The sequence below is a fragment of the Engraulis encrasicolus genome, chromosome 13, assembly GCF_034702125.1.
Source record: "Engraulis encrasicolus isolate BLACKSEA-1 chromosome 13, IST_EnEncr_1.0, whole genome shotgun sequence".
NCBI lineage: Eukaryota > Metazoa > Chordata > Actinopteri > Clupeiformes > Engraulidae > Engraulis > Engraulis encrasicolus.
In genome coordinates this window covers 18,995,822-19,012,376 of record NC_085869.1, presented here as the reverse complement: position 1 = coordinate 19,012,376, position 16,555 = coordinate 18,995,822, and the positions used below count along the sequence as shown (strand labels likewise).

Below are 16,555 nucleotides of genomic sequence, written 5' to 3'. Positions count from 1 at the left end.
GAGCGCTGGATTACACCACACCTCACCTCCGTATCTCTCTCTGAGTCCACCGGCTGCGCCACTGATTAGAGCCCCTCTGTGCAGGGCCTCAGTGCCCCTTGCAACTCTACTGATTTACCGCGCTCCTTAACACATAATACTCTCCAAGCAGAAACACATACGCATACACACACACCCCCAGCCTCTGCCACCAAGCCAAGGATGCTGACCTGTCACCCATTCTTTACGAGTGGCTTGCCAGCACTAAGCCACGCCGGGGACAGGAGGCCGCTGACAGCTTTGGCTGGGCCCAGGACAAAGTCATCTGAAAGGGCCCCCCCAGTCCAATACATGCAATGTAATGAGGACCACATTCTGGGCCCCCACTCTCCCTTGCCCGGGACAAATGTCCCCTTTGTCCCCAGCCGTCAGCACCCCTGCACGTCGGGGCCAGGAGGCAGGACAAACCGGCGGATAATTGCTTTCCCTTATCGTTGCCGCCTCACAAAGGCATGCCTCCATTAGAGAGCACAGGGCCGCACAATAGCGGGAGGATCCTGCTTTTAATTGCACCTTAACAACATTACGGTTAATGCCTTCCCTTTGATGCGTCCCACAAGGGCTTCCTGTCTCTTGATTGTCAGCACTGACAGCTCCGTGTAAACGAACGCGGCGAAAAGAGAGAGGTTTCTCTTCTAGTCTTTCCTATTTCTCAATCCTTCCAGACTCGGAGGTCTTCCTTTCACTGATAGCGCTAATGCTAGGGAAGTGTGTGCAATCAGTCTCTCTGTGCTATGGTACATTGACTCATCCCCCGGCGTTTAAATGGGAATTTAAAGTGAATGGTCTAATCTAGTATTGAGCAGATTGATGTTCGGTTCACGCCTAATTCTCAGAGTCATCAAGTAAGTTGCTGACCAAATTGCCTCGCCGAGGACACCTCCAAGCCTCCTGTCAACAAATCAAGACAGACCTCAGGCCACTGATGGTCACACAGTAAGACATGAGGTTACATCTTACCATTCAGAATCAGATTTTTAAAAGATATTTGTTTGGTCTTTTGTGGGGAGAGAGAGACGGGAAGGGTCAGCAAAGGACCTAAGACAGAATTGAACCCGGGTCAGCCGTGTAGCAGATGAGTGCCCCACCGTTAGCGCCACGGTCTGGTGCCTAGAATCAGATTTTTTTTGGGCATTATATATTTGAGTGACAGAGGAGTTTAATTCTAATTAGAAAAGAAAAAGCCAGATGGCAGCCCCACCATCACCAGTACATTCACACCGCTATAAATGTGTAGTTTGGCTACAACTGATTTCCTTCTCCTCTCAGTTCTTCTGACTCTCTGGATAACACTTCTCTTGGTAGGCTACCTCATACCAAGGGCTATAAATGTATCTTTTTCATCACTAGCCAATTTGACTAGGGGATGGTAGCCGCTTAATGCACGCTGTACCACTAGTGGCATGCGGACGCGGTAATAGTCATTGAAAAGTTAAGAACCATAGTGCTATAATACTATGACAGTGCACAGCGCCTTTATTAGTATTGCACTATGACTTGGTGATTGCCATTCTGGTAACAGCAAATTTACAATGCCCTGTCTTAACAGGTTAAATGTTACTAGCCAAACATCACTTTTTTACTAGCCAGACTGAATATTCACCAGCATTTGGCCGGTTGGCTGGTTAATTTAGAGCCCTGCTCGCTCATACCTGCACCTGCGAGTCCCACTGAAAGAGGGATATGGCGGTGAAAGGAGATGACGCAGCTTCACCTATGCATCTCTTCCGCGTGAGCTTCCCTGCATAACTACTAACTCTACTCATCTCTTATCATGGGTTCTATCCTGCACTACATCTCATAGGTCCTCCACAAAGCTATTCGTCTGTTCTACATTACTTGTATACCACTGTACTCTGTACTGACCCCTTACTTCGTACTTGCTTGAATGTCCTCCTTGTAAGTCGCTTTGGTCAAAAGTGTCTGCTAAATGTAATGTAATGCAATGTGACTTCCTCAAAGATGGCTGCCCTCTTCAGATATGACAGATCCATCCCAGCAGGCCAGGGTCACATTAATTATGCTTCGGGGGACTTTGGGATGGCCAGAATGGATCTCTAAGTAAACCAAACCATTCGAGAAAAAAAAGAGCAAAAGAACCTTGTAATTGGATTCCGGAGTCCGGCTGGCCTTTTATAATGGAATGCATTCCAAACAAAGAGCTATTGCCTGGAGAGTGTTAAGACGTGTGTGTTGACTGCTCTGTAAAGAATGGCTTAATAATGAAACAGGCCAACCCAGCCACAGGGAAGGCAGGCAGGGCAGCCTGTACGCAGTGTTGCCAGATGTGTCTGATCAAATCCCGCCCAAAAGGTTCTCAAAAACCGCCAAAATGTGCTAAATTCCGCCCAATTCAACAAATTGCATTGATTTCTATGGGCACAAAACTGCAGAAAAAAATGGCAAATGGCCATTTTTTCCCGTTTTTACCCGCAGACGGCCATCCCAAGTAGCCCAAGTGGGCAGTCAACACTGGCTGTACGATGATGACAGAGGCTCTGGGTGCTGCTGTGCTTTTCTTTCTCTTCCTGATTGCAGCTGCTTGCAGGTAATGACACGTGAGAGAGAGGGGCTGGAGCCGGAGCCGGAGCCGGAGCCCGGCTCTTCATCATGTCAAATGAGCTGTGCTGTACAGAGACGGTCGGTCAGGCGTGCTTCCCACAAATGGGGTTAATTCCCCCTGTGATAAGACGCCCGGGCAGCCGAGCCGAGCCGTGAGGGAGGGAGGGAGGGAGGACTCCTCCAATGCTGACTGCGTGGCTTGCAAAGCAGAGGTGGAATCCTGCTGCCTGCTGTCTCCAAATGACTGCGCTTTGCATTCCCTCTCTCTTCCCTGGTGTCAAAGGCACTGCGTTCTTACTAACGTCAGCAGAGGAGGTGCAGAGGAGGAGCACACCCCCCACACACAACCGCCCCCCCCCCCCAACACACATCACAACAAAACCCACATGATAATTGTTAGAAAATCATCAATTATTTACACACACAAAAAAAGAGTCCAGTGGCAAACAAAATGACAACAAAAAAATCTACATTTTTGACATTTTGATTCATTTTCCTAGGAACTATGCTTGAGTTTGATCTTTTGCCCTGGAGGGAAAAAATACTCCAGTTATTTCTCCCTCCCCTCGCTGGCTGTCCCCTTGCTCACCACCCAGACCTCTGCAACTCTGTAGAGGCAAAGCCCTGTCAGAGCAGATCTGTTGGCCATGGATGCTCCAGTGTCCTACTTTCCATTTTGCCTTTTTTTCCCCCTCTTTTCACTTGTTCTCCTCCCTTCCCTTTTTCTGTCAGCCTAGCAGCTGCTTGGGGTGGCTGAGGGTACTCAGGGAGACAGAGGTGACTCATATCAAAGGGGGCCGGTAAACATCTACCTTTGTGTTTCCCAACGGGGGCGATACAACCCCCCTGGGGGCGTTGGGGAGGCCTAGGGGGGCTTTGAGGAGGATCCAGTTGAGAGGGGGCGGTGCTTAGTTGTCATTGTGGGCATTAGTCCATTTGAATAGTAAGGGGGGCGTTTGGCAGGCTTATGATGAGATCAAGGGGGCGTTGTGAGGCTTAGGATGAGGTCCAGGGGGCATTTGTGCAAAAAAGGTTGAGAACCACTGATCTACCTCTTGGCCTTTGAACAGATACACACAAAACCCAGGCTTTGGCCCCCTCCACGCGTCTCACTCACCCCTCTCTCATATTCAGAGTCTGCGCTGCACTGCCGACTCAATAAGCGCTTCACCCAGCAGAAAAACAAAAACAATTAAACATTTAAAGGGCTTGAAAATTGCCCCAGTGACAAATGCTCAAGGTATATTGGATGCTGAATTGTGGGACTATCACATCAGGCCAATAATGCCCACCCACACATTTATTGCTCCAGAAATACATTCTGCACATAGTGCACTAAAGTGCTTTGGATATCTCCGAAGTGCTGAGGAGCATTACTTTCCACTGGGTGGATGACAAGTTCCAGTGGTAACAGACGGAGAAAATGTTACAAATGTACGAAATAATACACACACATTAAGACACCCCCCAAAACACACACACACACACACACACACAAAAGACATTTTACTTTTGTATTGTTTTTCTTGATTTGTTGTTGCACACAGCTTCTGCAAGTGCTGTGAAGATGGGATAATACTCTCGCATGGTGTGCTGTGGCCACCTACTAAGTCCTCCCATCAACATGCTTTGGCACATGGGGGTCCATAAAGGAACTAAAATCCAAAACTACTAAGGTTTGTTTGTTCCAATTTGACTGCGTGGGGGATAGTTCCCTTGGTCCATAGCAGCAAACTGCCTTGTACCAGTAATTTGCTTTTTAAACTGCTGGAGGGGAAACAGAGAGAGCGCAGGATTAAAGAATCACAGGTTTTTATCCACTAACTGCCAGTAGCCTACTGCCACTGAATGAAATAGGCTGAAAATGGTACAACCTCATGGCACACAGTAGGCTAATTATCTGGCATGCGTAATACATATTTCTTGCTAGGTCATCTCTCCTAATACACTTTTCATGTATATGTACCATACTAATACATTATAGTTGTCTACACTATAGACATCTTAACTACACTATATACTTCTTAAAATGTATGGTGGTGTAAATGCATTCCTTTAGGAATGAACACAAAGATTTAGGCCCTGCCTGCACAATGCACAATGCCCGTTTCATGTACAACATGGACACGTTACACAAATACCAAGCAGCTACGACGTACATTCCTGAACTGCGACTAAAACATTTGCTATACTGTAAAACATTGCAAGTTAAACATAAAAAGTAATTTGCCCTGCTGCCTCAAGTTTGTAAGTTAACTCAAATTGAGAAAGCCTTGAGTTGAGTTAAGTCTTGAGTTGAGTTAACTAACAAACTTAAGGCAGCAGGGGAGCTTACTTTTTTACGTTTAACTGGCTTGAAATGTTAAACAGTGTAGGCCTACAAATAATGCAACCTTGCTGTAGTTAGTACAACCATCTCTTTTAATGCAGGTTTTGTTTAAAAACGAAAGTTTGGGAGAAGCATAATGAAATTTGACATACCCTATTAACCACCTGCATTCTATTCTCAAGAAGCAAGCAAGCAAGCATAATAATAATAAACTGTACTTAGAGATTACTAGAAGCAGGACTTGCTCTGCAAGCCCCCTTAATTCGAGACAAAATTAGCAAAGTAAAATAAACAACTAAATAAGCCAGGTAAAGTTTACATTTTTTTGAATTTGTTTACTACAAGACACATTCAAATGCCCTGGATATGTAAATTATTGCTTTCCATGATTATCCTGGCGATGCCATCCTACGTTAGCCTGGTAAACCAGCGCCACCCGCTGGACCGCCGAAAATGTTCAGCTGCGAGTGGGTCTGGCCTCGGATCTGAGAACGTTTTGAACACTGTGCCCTGAGTCTGGCAAACCCAATCATAACGCAGAGATTTGTTTTGAATCAAAGCGGGCAGGGTTTTGAGGGAGTGACGACGAATCTCGCAACACCGTTGGGAAAGCACATCAACGGTCGCCGTTTGGTCAGAACGCCGGCACGGTTTGAAAAAACAACAGGTTGTTCTCATCAACAACCTTCGGAGGTATCGTTCATCGGTGCCAGACTAAATTACTCCGGTCTCACATTTAGGATGGTTTATCAGGCTAATCCTACGCACTTCCGCCCAAAGATTTTGGCTCCGTACAGTAGTCTGGCCCAACCTGCATAGCTCGGTTCATTCACGGTTCTGCCAATCAGCAAACAGTTGAGAGTGGTGACGCAGAACTCACCCGTGGATTGAGTTGATTGAGTTGATTGATTACTGATAGGGAACTCCAATGAGTTTAAATGGCATAGTAATGTACCAGCCTCCACAGCAACGGATTCCTCTTAGCTTGTTGCAGACTGTATGATGGAGTCAACAGTCGGTATTCACCCAGGCTGATCACTACTATGCTTGTTCTTACAGTATGTTGCCTGTTCTACTTGGATAGATTTAGGAAATATGGCAACAACATCGAGATGTGAAGGGCGGTGTGCCGAAAAAAATGCCCTATTGGCACAGTGTTTATACACTTTCCATATTAGGGGGGCCTTAGCTGAGATATATTGGTATATGGGGGGCCTTGCCATGGTTAAGTTTGGGAACCCCTGCTCTGGCACGATGAAGGTAATCTTCAGATATGTTTTTTTTTAAAGACAGGAGCAGTGATACTACTGAGCCATTCCAGGAGGTGCCTGATGGGGACACGTTCATGTTCAGGTGTCGCCACAGCACGCTCAAATCCAGTGCTGCCAGGTGTGTCTCATGACAGTCCCTCCAGGATTTTGCATTGGGATTTTGTGATTTTTGCGGTCAAAATGTCTGATTTTGTGGCGGCATTTTCTAATTTTTTGCAAAGATTTTGCGGGATTTTCTCATTTTTTGCAAAGATTTTGCACCCCTTTCTGGGTTTTTTTGGTAACTGAAAACCACAATCAGTCTAAGCAGGCTTAAGATGTGCACGTCTCCCGCCAGCTTCATAAGAACAATGTTTCACTGTCGGCTACTGTGATAAGCGGTGGGAAGTCTATGCGATGTCATCTCAATCGTGGAGTTCCGTGCATGCGATTTCATCTGGGTCAGTCAGAAATGGCAGTTTGCTTTAGCGCCGGGAAGAGTGTTTTTTCAAACAACAAAACTGGTTCATCATAGGCAGGTATGCATGGCTAAACTGACTTTACTGTTTGCCCAAGTGCTATCGTTTTCCTCTCGTAATACCACCGGGCGTCACTACAGTTAGGTGACCTCGCGCGCGTAAACCCATTAAAATATAGGCATAGACTTCAGTGTCTTTCAGAGCAATATGAACCGGCTTTGCTATTAAACAAAATACTTTCCTGATGTCTACTTAACTAAAATAAGCTGCATTTTGTCATATATTTGGAGACCTCGCCTTGCCCTTTCTGCAGAGTGCTTTTGAGAAGCGCCTCTCTCTCGCTCTCTCTAGTTCTCTCGCTCACACACACACAAGCGACGCTTGCACTCTTCGCAAGACCTATGTCACTTGACTGATCTTGTTGGATAGACCAGCCAAACTTGCAAGCCAGATAGCCAATAGTTTCGATTGTGCTGCTTGTAGAGGAGGCAAAACTGGTACAATTTAGGCTGCATTAAAGCATACACGTTAACTTTCACGTTGTGCGATGGATGGAGACAAGTTTGGAATCGCTCCCTCTCTCTCCCTCTCTCGCTCACACACACACGCGCGACGTAATTCTCTGCACTCTTCGCAAGACCATACTGTCACTTGACTCGTCTTGGATACCAGCCAAACTTGTAAGCTAGATAGCCAATAGTTTCGATTGTGCTGCTTGGACTGGAGGTATTTAAACTGTTAAAATGTAGGCTGCATTAAAGCAACCACACGTTTCAACGTTCACGTTGTGCGATGAGTGGCGACGACTTGGGAATCGCTATAAGTTAGAGATTTTTTTAAAACATAGGCTGGCAAGATGTAAATGACCTGCACTGCTTGAAAAAGACGATCGACTATGTGCCTCAGGCATCTTAAATACAAAAAACAAATAGGCGGATGGCGGGCGGATTCGGTTTTGGAAATTGAATTAAAAATATTAGGGCGGGTGGATTAGAAATTCTGAGAAGCGGTTGCGGATGAAATAATACGTCAACCGCGCACCTCTACTGCACACATTTAGTGTCACTGAAGTTTGAACAGTAGGCCTAGGTGGCAGCAATGCAACATGCTGGATGCCAGCTGCCTATAAACTCCAGAATGTTGAAGGGGACAAAGGGGAAATTTTGCGGGAAAAATGCGGCTTTACAGGAATTACGCGGCATCGTGAAATTATGCGGAATATCATTGAATTTGCATGAAATCACGCGATCGCTGAATCGCGAAAAACTGGAGGGACTGTCATGAAATCCCAACCAAGAGGTGCTCAAAAACCGCCAGGAAGTGCTAAATTCCGCCCAATTTCAACAAATTGCATTGATTTCTATGGGCATAAAACTGCAGAAAAAAAACGCCAAATGGCCGTTTTTTTCCCGTTTTTACCGGCAGACTGCCATCCCAAGCAGCCCGATCTGGCAACACTGCTCACATCATTCTACTCTCCCCATGATCACTGCCACAGACACACAAGTGACACTGCAGAATAGAAGCAAATGAGGAGCATGTACTGCCACAGCAGACTACACTACAGCCATGATGAAGTTCCTGTGGTGCACTCTGGGATGCCAAAGCACCATGGAGATAAAACGGTGAGATATTCCGATCTCGTTTTAAATGGATCCAACATCATCATTGACTCCACAGAGGAGAAGGAGAGGAGGAGGGGGAGGGGGGTTGTCAGTAAAAGTGGTTATTACAGAATTGCTTCAACTCAATTTGACAGACAAAATGGAGGCCTTGGAATTGGAGAGCGAGCGAGAGCGAGAGAGAAAGAGAGAGAGGGTTGGGCGATGACATTGGATTGCCTGCTTAATTGCTTTGGTTTGGTGGATTCAAACAAATAAAAGAGTGAAGCCGATTAAAAGTTTTGTAAAGATTGTCTACAATGACACCTGTGGAACAGCTTTGTTCCAGAGAAATAATTTGTATGAGAACCAACTCCTTCATGTCAATAATAACACATTGTAGGCTATAGGCGGTATGACAAGGCGTCATGGATTACTTGCATTACTTCATATTGATCTGTATCATGACTTTCCCTTGATGCTAGCTTAAAGGGGCATGCCACTATTTTGGGGCTTAATACAGTTAAAATCGTTGGCCAGAGTTTATGAAGGTGGTAAAGTGTCTTATTTTTCATGTTAGGCGTTGTCTTGCTTTAAGACAAGTTAGAAGAGGGAGTATGTAGCTAAGCTAGTGAAAGTCAATGGATCACTGTAGCATGTGTCCATTGACTCTCACTACCTTAGATACTTACTCCCTCCTTAGAACAAGACAACGCCTAACATGAAAAATAAGACACTTTACCACCTTTATAAAAACAGGGCAACAATTTTAACCGTTTCCAGCCCCAAAATAGTGGCATACCCCTTTAAGAACATGATGATTAAAACATGTCTCTGAAGGCACAAACAATCTCATCTCAGGTCTCATTTCATCTTTATTTCACCAAGCCAAACCATAAAACCGTAAAACTAACATCATGTAACTTTTTGACGACATTGACATCACCTTCTTCAGGGAATAACGTGGCGTTATCGCCGACTAAATAAGGCAAGGCTGATCATTACAGTTCATAACAATTTAACACAAGACCAGCATTTTTATGCCCATTATAACTTGTGCAAACAGGCCTACAGCACATGCACGGCAAGCAGCAAAATAAAAGCCTCATAGGCACATACATGCTTTACTGATTTGCATTGGCAGAATCTGATACAGCATGTCTGCATAGCAGAGGTAATGAGAAGATCAGATTATTCATCAGTTACACAATTACACTGGCTCCCTGGTGCAGTCCAAAGCAGTGGGGACTCAGCATAATATAATTGAGAGGGCACTGGCATTTAAGAAGGAAAAACCAGCAATGCGTTCAATCTGTTCATCAATTCAAAACTGTTGCGCTTAAGAGAAAGCCGGGAACCAGAACAGCTGTTTACAAAGCTGATTTGAATCTGAGGCAGAAAAGTGTCACTGCAAATCAATGTCAAACGTTCCTCTAGGTATTGTATTGTTTTTGCAGCAAATGTGTGTGTTAATGGCATACGACAGCCTGTTGGACAGGCAAACCATGCATCGGCCACAGCAGTTCAACAAAAGCATAGAATACCACGAATACCAATAGAAACAGAATCATGACAGACTTTGAAAGGGTGAAAACTACAGACATAGAGACAGAAAGACAGAAAAAACATAATGGGAAAGAGAGGAGAGATATGAAAAAGAGAGAGTGAGAGAGAGAGAGAGAGAGAGAGAGAGAGAGAGAGAGAGAGAGAGAGAGAAAGAAAAAATGGATAAGGAGAGAGAGTAAGAAAGAAAGAAAGAGAGCAAGAGAGATGCGTATATACAACCATCTGGAAAGTGGGTCATTCCATTGCGGTCTTACACAAGACGGTATAGCACAGCTCGATCTATGTCACTTGATGGGAGCGCAAAAAACCAAGTGGAGGCATAGGCTGAGGCTCCCAACACACGAGCACGGAGGAGAAGTGCAAATGTGAGGAATTTCATCATTAATTCAGCAGTAGCCACTCTGTGCATTACCCTGACGCTAATGCACTGTGAGAAGCAGCACATGAAAACACAGCCATGCTTCAGCCACACTGATTTGCATCCACACAAGCCGCACAAGAGGGACAACACACACACTCCACTCCACACACTCGTTAGAAGACCCCACACACACACACACACATGTGCACACACACAGACACACACACACACATGTGCACACATTCACAACAATCACACGCCACAAGCCCAGGCGCACAGACACGCACAAACACACACACACACACACACACACACACTGAAACGAAAAAGTCACCAATGTGCTGGCAATGTGCCTGAACGAGATAAAATGGGTTCGTTTCATTTTGTTTGTTTGCACATTTTCTTTTTTGTCATTTTGTCTTGCCCTCTCCTCCATTTCATTTTAGATGCTTGCGTGCAGGATGACCCATTCGCGAGTGAGATGATGAGAGCACAGATGAAAGGAGTCGTCCCATTGCATTTGAAAGAAAAAAAAAAGTTTGGCCCCGCCAGTAGTCCCCATACTACACTGACTACGCCACATCTGAGGAGCCTGAGGGGGGCGCCCCTGAGCTCTTGTTACAGACCCACGCACCGCTGTGCCTTATGCACTAGGGCCACGACTAAATGAGTTACTGTGCCCCATAATGGTTCATTAGGAATCAGCAGGATCCGACAGCGAGATCAATGCCCCCCATCCCCCCCCCCCCCTTTTTTTCCCTGTTGTTTCCATTTAGTTGCATTCGATTTGGTGCGAGTCATCAGGTCCCTTTCGTTTTCACTCATCAGTGCAACAGACAAGCCCCCAATGGTCATCATCAGCAAGCCTGTGGAAAGATTTCTACACCCAAAGGTGCAGGGGCAAGGACACGGAAAGTGGGGAGTGTGAACAATAATGCTTTCCCCCAAATCGTTAATGAAACGCCAGCGAAGGCAGTGGGGACAGGCTGGGATGCAGACACACAGATCCAGGGTCAGTGGCGCCGAAGGTGATTGCACCTCCAGCCTCCTTTAGTGTTTGCTCTGGGCAATCAGCGGCTGACAGCAGCCAAACAAAACAATAAAACAATCAGAGCGCTGAAAGATGCCACGCTTCCCAGGCCAGGTGCTAATCTTTCCTCTTTCTATCTAGTCACAAAATCGCCGGAGGGGAGGGAGGGAGGGGAGGAGGAAAACAGTCCCCCGTTCTACCTGTTCACCATTATTGTCACCTGCTGATGGCAAAGGCAATCTATAACATTTGTTGACTGGCACGACAATCTAGTGTCAACTTGGTACAACAGTTGCATAAAAACATGGAAGGCAATATTGCCTGCGGGTGCAAAATGGGAGCCAGTGTGGAGCACTCCTATTGGTGGTGGCACTGAGGTCCAACACACAGACGAGAGATGGAAGACTAAAACACATCCTCTGTATTATAGCAGCATAAGAGTTATAGTCATAGTCATACTATCTCCCTCTTTAGAAGATACTCAGGCCTTTTAACAATATCTACCTTCTTCTACCTACTCTGTTGTTGTACCCAAGTGGTGGAACGGTCTCCCAGAGGCAGCAAGACTAAGCACATCTCTTGCAGCCTTCAAGAAGCAAGTAAAGACTCTCCTATTTCGTGACTATCTACTACTAGACTAATGTCTGGGCTGCCCTAGCCCCAGGCCAAACTCTTGACATGATGTGTATGTGTGTGCGTGCGTGTGCGTGTGTGTACTCTACTATACAAAAAAAAAAAACCCTTCTTTGCATCTGCACTTGTTGTTCTGTATATTTCCTATGCACTTTGTATCTGCTAATGATGTTGGCTATCATTATGTCCTTGTTTGAAAGTCGCTTTGGTTATAAAGCGTCTGCCAAATGCAATGTAATGTAATGTAATGTACTTAAAGCAGCATAGTAAGAGTCATAGTCAGTATCTCGCTGCTTTGCTAAGGCTCTTTGGAAGCTACGCTGGCTTTTTAACAAGATCTGCCTCCGGCATACTCTCTCTAACCGCGTGGGGAACCTGTGTCCATAGGCGGCCATTGAGGCCGCTTTATCCGGCCCCCGATATAATTTTAATGTTATGCAGCTTCACATGAAGACTTCGTATGACATATTTTGTTGAAGAATCTTAGAAAATACATTTGTAATACAATAAGCTATATTTGGGGGATCTAGAGAAGGTGTGGCCTGTTTTTAAGGTGGCTACCTTCAATATAGGCTTAAATACAGGGGGAAATCCTAGTCTGTGTTCATAGTACGGCCCTCGGAGGACTTTTACGGCCCTCGGATGAATTTGAAGTGGTCCCTCGAATGAAAAAGGATCCCCAACCCTGCTCTAACCATTGCCTGTGTTGTAGACTTGACTAAAATCCATACGTGTAGGCTAAAGCTCTGCTTATCTCCTGTAGTTATAGGCAAATGAGCTATGAAACACCACTCTTCGGTCAGTTCTAGGAATAATCAAAGCATACCACACATAACCACCACCACAAAACAAGTCTGTTGCTCACTCCTGCTGCCCTTCCAATGTGTCTGTTTAATTTAACATCTGCAGTAGCATTTTATTATGCTTGGCACAAACGTTGTTTTCAAAGAGATAAAGCGAATCACCTAACTGTCTGAGCACACAGTGGGTTATGTTGCACACATTGTTTACCCAGACTTAAGGGAAAAGCAAGAGTAGGTCTTCCCACATGAGTAGTGTAGTGTATCCATTAAGGGTAGTGTTATGGATGGGGAATAGCAGGTGTATTACTTCCTTATTCCATACAAGCAGATTTATTATGGCCTATTATACAGTTTAGCTCACACATGTTAATCTTATGCACTGAATGGACGTTATCATTCACCACAAAGCAAATGCAGCTTAAATATTTGTCTGTCTGAGGCAGCAAGACGCCTCATTTGCTGGTGGCGAAAACGTTGGTTAACTACACCGTCTGAGCAGCAGCTGTTTGGCCACAGTCGGTCATAACCCAAACGTCTGGCTTATTGATCGATCTTAATAGGCAAAAAGGGGAAGTAGCTGTTAAATTATCTAAAAATGTGTAAACAAACCCTTTCCCTCACGTAGGCTACACCACTGACTTTGGCCTCAGAACTTTAAAACAGTTCATTACTCATAAATGCGAGCAAAAAACACACTGTACCATTGTACAAAATGTTGCACTTTGGGAACACATTTGATGTCTCTTAAAAAGAAAACATACAGTTTATAAATCATGATTTGTGCACCAATAATGTAATCAGTAGGCCTATTGGTCGAAGGATTTGGCCCATAATCCAAATAGTTTTGAGGACTTTCGGGACGCTTATTCCTGAATTAAATATGTGAAATCAATATGGTGAAATGAAACTACAGAAAGTGATTCCCCCATTGACAAGTGACTCACAGTTAGGCTATGTTAGGTAGCCTATAGTCAGACACACACATAGAGTTCCATGCACATACACATCCGAACATCCACATCCACTGTTACCTTCTCATCATCCTCTGTGAACAGAGCCCCGCCAGGGCTCTTATTGATAGCCTGGGCCACTCCAATGGTCTCCCCGTCGCTGTTCCGTATGGGCATACACAAAAGCGACTTAGTTTTGTACCCAGTCAGCTTGTCTATCTCGTCACTGAAGCGATGATCCTGCAAAAACATGAAGGGGTACAATCAGATAATTACGCAGGATACAGCTTTACTCGTTCTGTCCATCTACTGTGCGTAAACCCAGTTAGTTAGGCCCTATGTATGCTTCAGAGTTAGTTATGTATATACTTATAAAATGTATGTATATAATTATAAAAAACAACGATGCCCCTTCAGTACTCTTCTGGCGCATCTGTTGCATCATGCCAGATAAGTCTACGAGTGAACACATTCATTAAGCCTGTAGGTTAATCGTGGGACTTGGTCCACCCAAATAAATATAAAATTATAACAGGGAAACTACATGACTCATTTTTAAAGACAACTTTCATATTCACTGAGAGTAATGTTATGGCACTACTATAAATTAAGTAGCCTAGGCACGGCAGGCATTCTCTGTAAAGGAGTAAAGGGGCAGTGTGCATCTTTTCTGGTTCGATGAATAACGCACCTGATATGCATCTGGTATGTTTACAGTTTCACCATGCTCAGCAACATATCCGATTATTCCTTTCCCCCAAGGAACTTGAACTTCATCAGAGTTATTAAATGATGGTAAAACCGTGGTTCCTGCATGTACATCAAAGAATTTTGACACTAGAGTTTTCTTGTTGGCTGATCCCTCCACAAGGAACAGGGAACATCGGTCAGCATCGACCATGATGCATACAAACACTAGGATTTTGTAACTGAGGCTGGTGATATCCAGGTCATTTGAGATGTCTTTCACTAACTCCAGAAAGAACTCCCTTTCATTGTGTTCTTTCAGATAATATTTGAAGTCTATGGCTGTTGAGGGGTATTGGGGGATGTTAACGCGGGATTCCAGCAAGGCGCTGAGGATGTGCGCGGTTGTCGGAGGCAAGGAGCTGGCTTTGCGGAGTAAAGCCCGTCTCCTCATACTCGTCAGTGGTTCCTGCGCTCTGGAATTGCAATGTTCATCATATGTCCGGTTGGCATTGATAGCTTTGGATCTTGCAAAAGTTTTCCGCAGCTCTTTTTGCGACGCTCGTCTCTGTAATCCATCTCCTTTGCTCGCCCAGCTGTCCTTACAAGCGTTGTTTTTCTCTGGCTCCGGTATGACAGTCGCGGGAGTTTTGCTTGCTTGATGATTTTTTAGCCACTTTTCAACCATGGTGAATTTCCCTTTCCTGTTCAAGTAGTCTTCCAATAACTCAGGGTGTTTGTCAAGAAAACTCTCCACTTCAGAAAACACCACACCTGCCATAGCCATTTCTGTTTACGCGGTGGTTCGCAATGAACCTATCGAAGAAGATTCCACTGTGAAATTTCATTTATTTTGTCGCAAAGCCGAGTGTGAAAAGCAGTCCACGGTGTAAGGATTAATAATGAACCAAAATAACATTGCGCGTTGAAGAAAAAATGCATATCCATTTAAATGCTTCCTTTAAAATATCGAGCACTTAGATCTACTACTCACAACTCTTTGAGGAATGCCGCGCGAACGCAACATGAGGAGGACGCGAAATAATTTCATTCCCAACTTCGGTTTGTTCCACGTTCTAATTCTGCGCCTCCTTGTCTCATCATCATTAAAGACCCAGGGAGCCCGCGAGCTGATCTAGCAACCTGCGTGACGTAAAAAGTGGCAATTGATAGTTTACTCCGTTGGGTTGCCAGGTCTCGATGTGTAGTCCAAAAAATGCGAGGATGTAGCCTATCGTCTACTTTGTTGGTGGTTATGGCAGGTTAGCCACAAAAACGTCGTCTACTATGCGCAGCTGAATAATAGATGAGCAAGCCTAGGTTATAGCACACAGAACGCACGAGGATAGGGCATGATTTGCTCCTAGGGATCATCTTATTAGTGCTAGATTAGGATGTCACATGAGAAGAACACGAGTTGGTTTGGTGCAAAACGTTGTAGGGGAATTTAGCTGACGCTGAAACATCTTTATGTTACAATTACAATTACGCACAAAATCAGCCAATTTGGCAACATGTGGCACATAGGCTCCGCGTAATAGTTTTCTCTATTTAGCAGTCCTCCAGTGCACTGGAGCGCATGGAATTGAATGATATCTGCATAGTGTTTTAAATGCCTGTTTAACTGACAGGTTGTCTTTGGGATTCATATAATATATTTGCTAACAAATTCCCTCTAGTCTGCATGTTCAATTCTCAACTCAGGCTTCTCCGTACGCTCATTTATACGTTCGCTGTAATAAAGACACTCGAATATTGACACCACTGGCTCCTGGGTAGCAAGAATGGTAGACTATGCACAGACCAGACACTGAATAGCAAGTAGTCCTTCCTCGCGTGCTCAAGAAGCAGCAACGAAATGTCGCAGGCGGGCAGGCACGCAGAAAGCGCTGTTTCCCCTTGACTCCATAAACATGGGGTCACAGTGGCCTCTGGTGGAGCATGTAGACTAGTGATGCAGTACAACAGGTGAGCTGCTGCTTTTATTACCTCTGACAAAGAGGGTTTTTTAAATGTATTTATTATATCCCCGAAACGCGGAGCGTCGGGGATGTAATGGTTTTGCGTGCACCGCCGCCGCCGCGTCCGCCGCCGCCGCGTAAGGTCTTTCGTGTTAACGCGATAACTTTTGAACGGATGTTTGGATTTGTCCCAGATTTGGTGTGTGAATGCTCTAGGGCAGGTTCATGAACTGATTCGAATTTGGAGGTCAACAATTTCAAGATGGCCGAATTCAAGATGGCCGAATTTTTGTTTGGCCCATTA

The 16,555-nt window shown here is 45.0% G+C and overlaps 1 protein-coding gene across 1 annotated transcript in view; it reads right to left on the bottom strand.

Annotated features, from left to right (window-relative positions):
* pde11a (phosphodiesterase 11a) overlaps positions 1–15,293 on the bottom strand; it is a 71,507-nt gene extending 56,214 nt beyond the window's left edge. The window contains exons 1-2 of the mRNA XM_063214489.1: positions 14,295–15,293; positions 13,685–13,843 (exon numbers count right to left, since the gene is read on the bottom strand). Of these exons, the coding sequence (XP_063070559.1) occupies positions 13,685–13,843; positions 14,295–15,077 (942 nt within the window). The 5' untranslated portion in view covers positions 15,078–15,293. The remainder of the gene's footprint in view (positions 1–13,684; positions 13,844–14,294) is intronic.
* Positions 15,294–16,555: the final 1,262 nt, after the last annotated feature.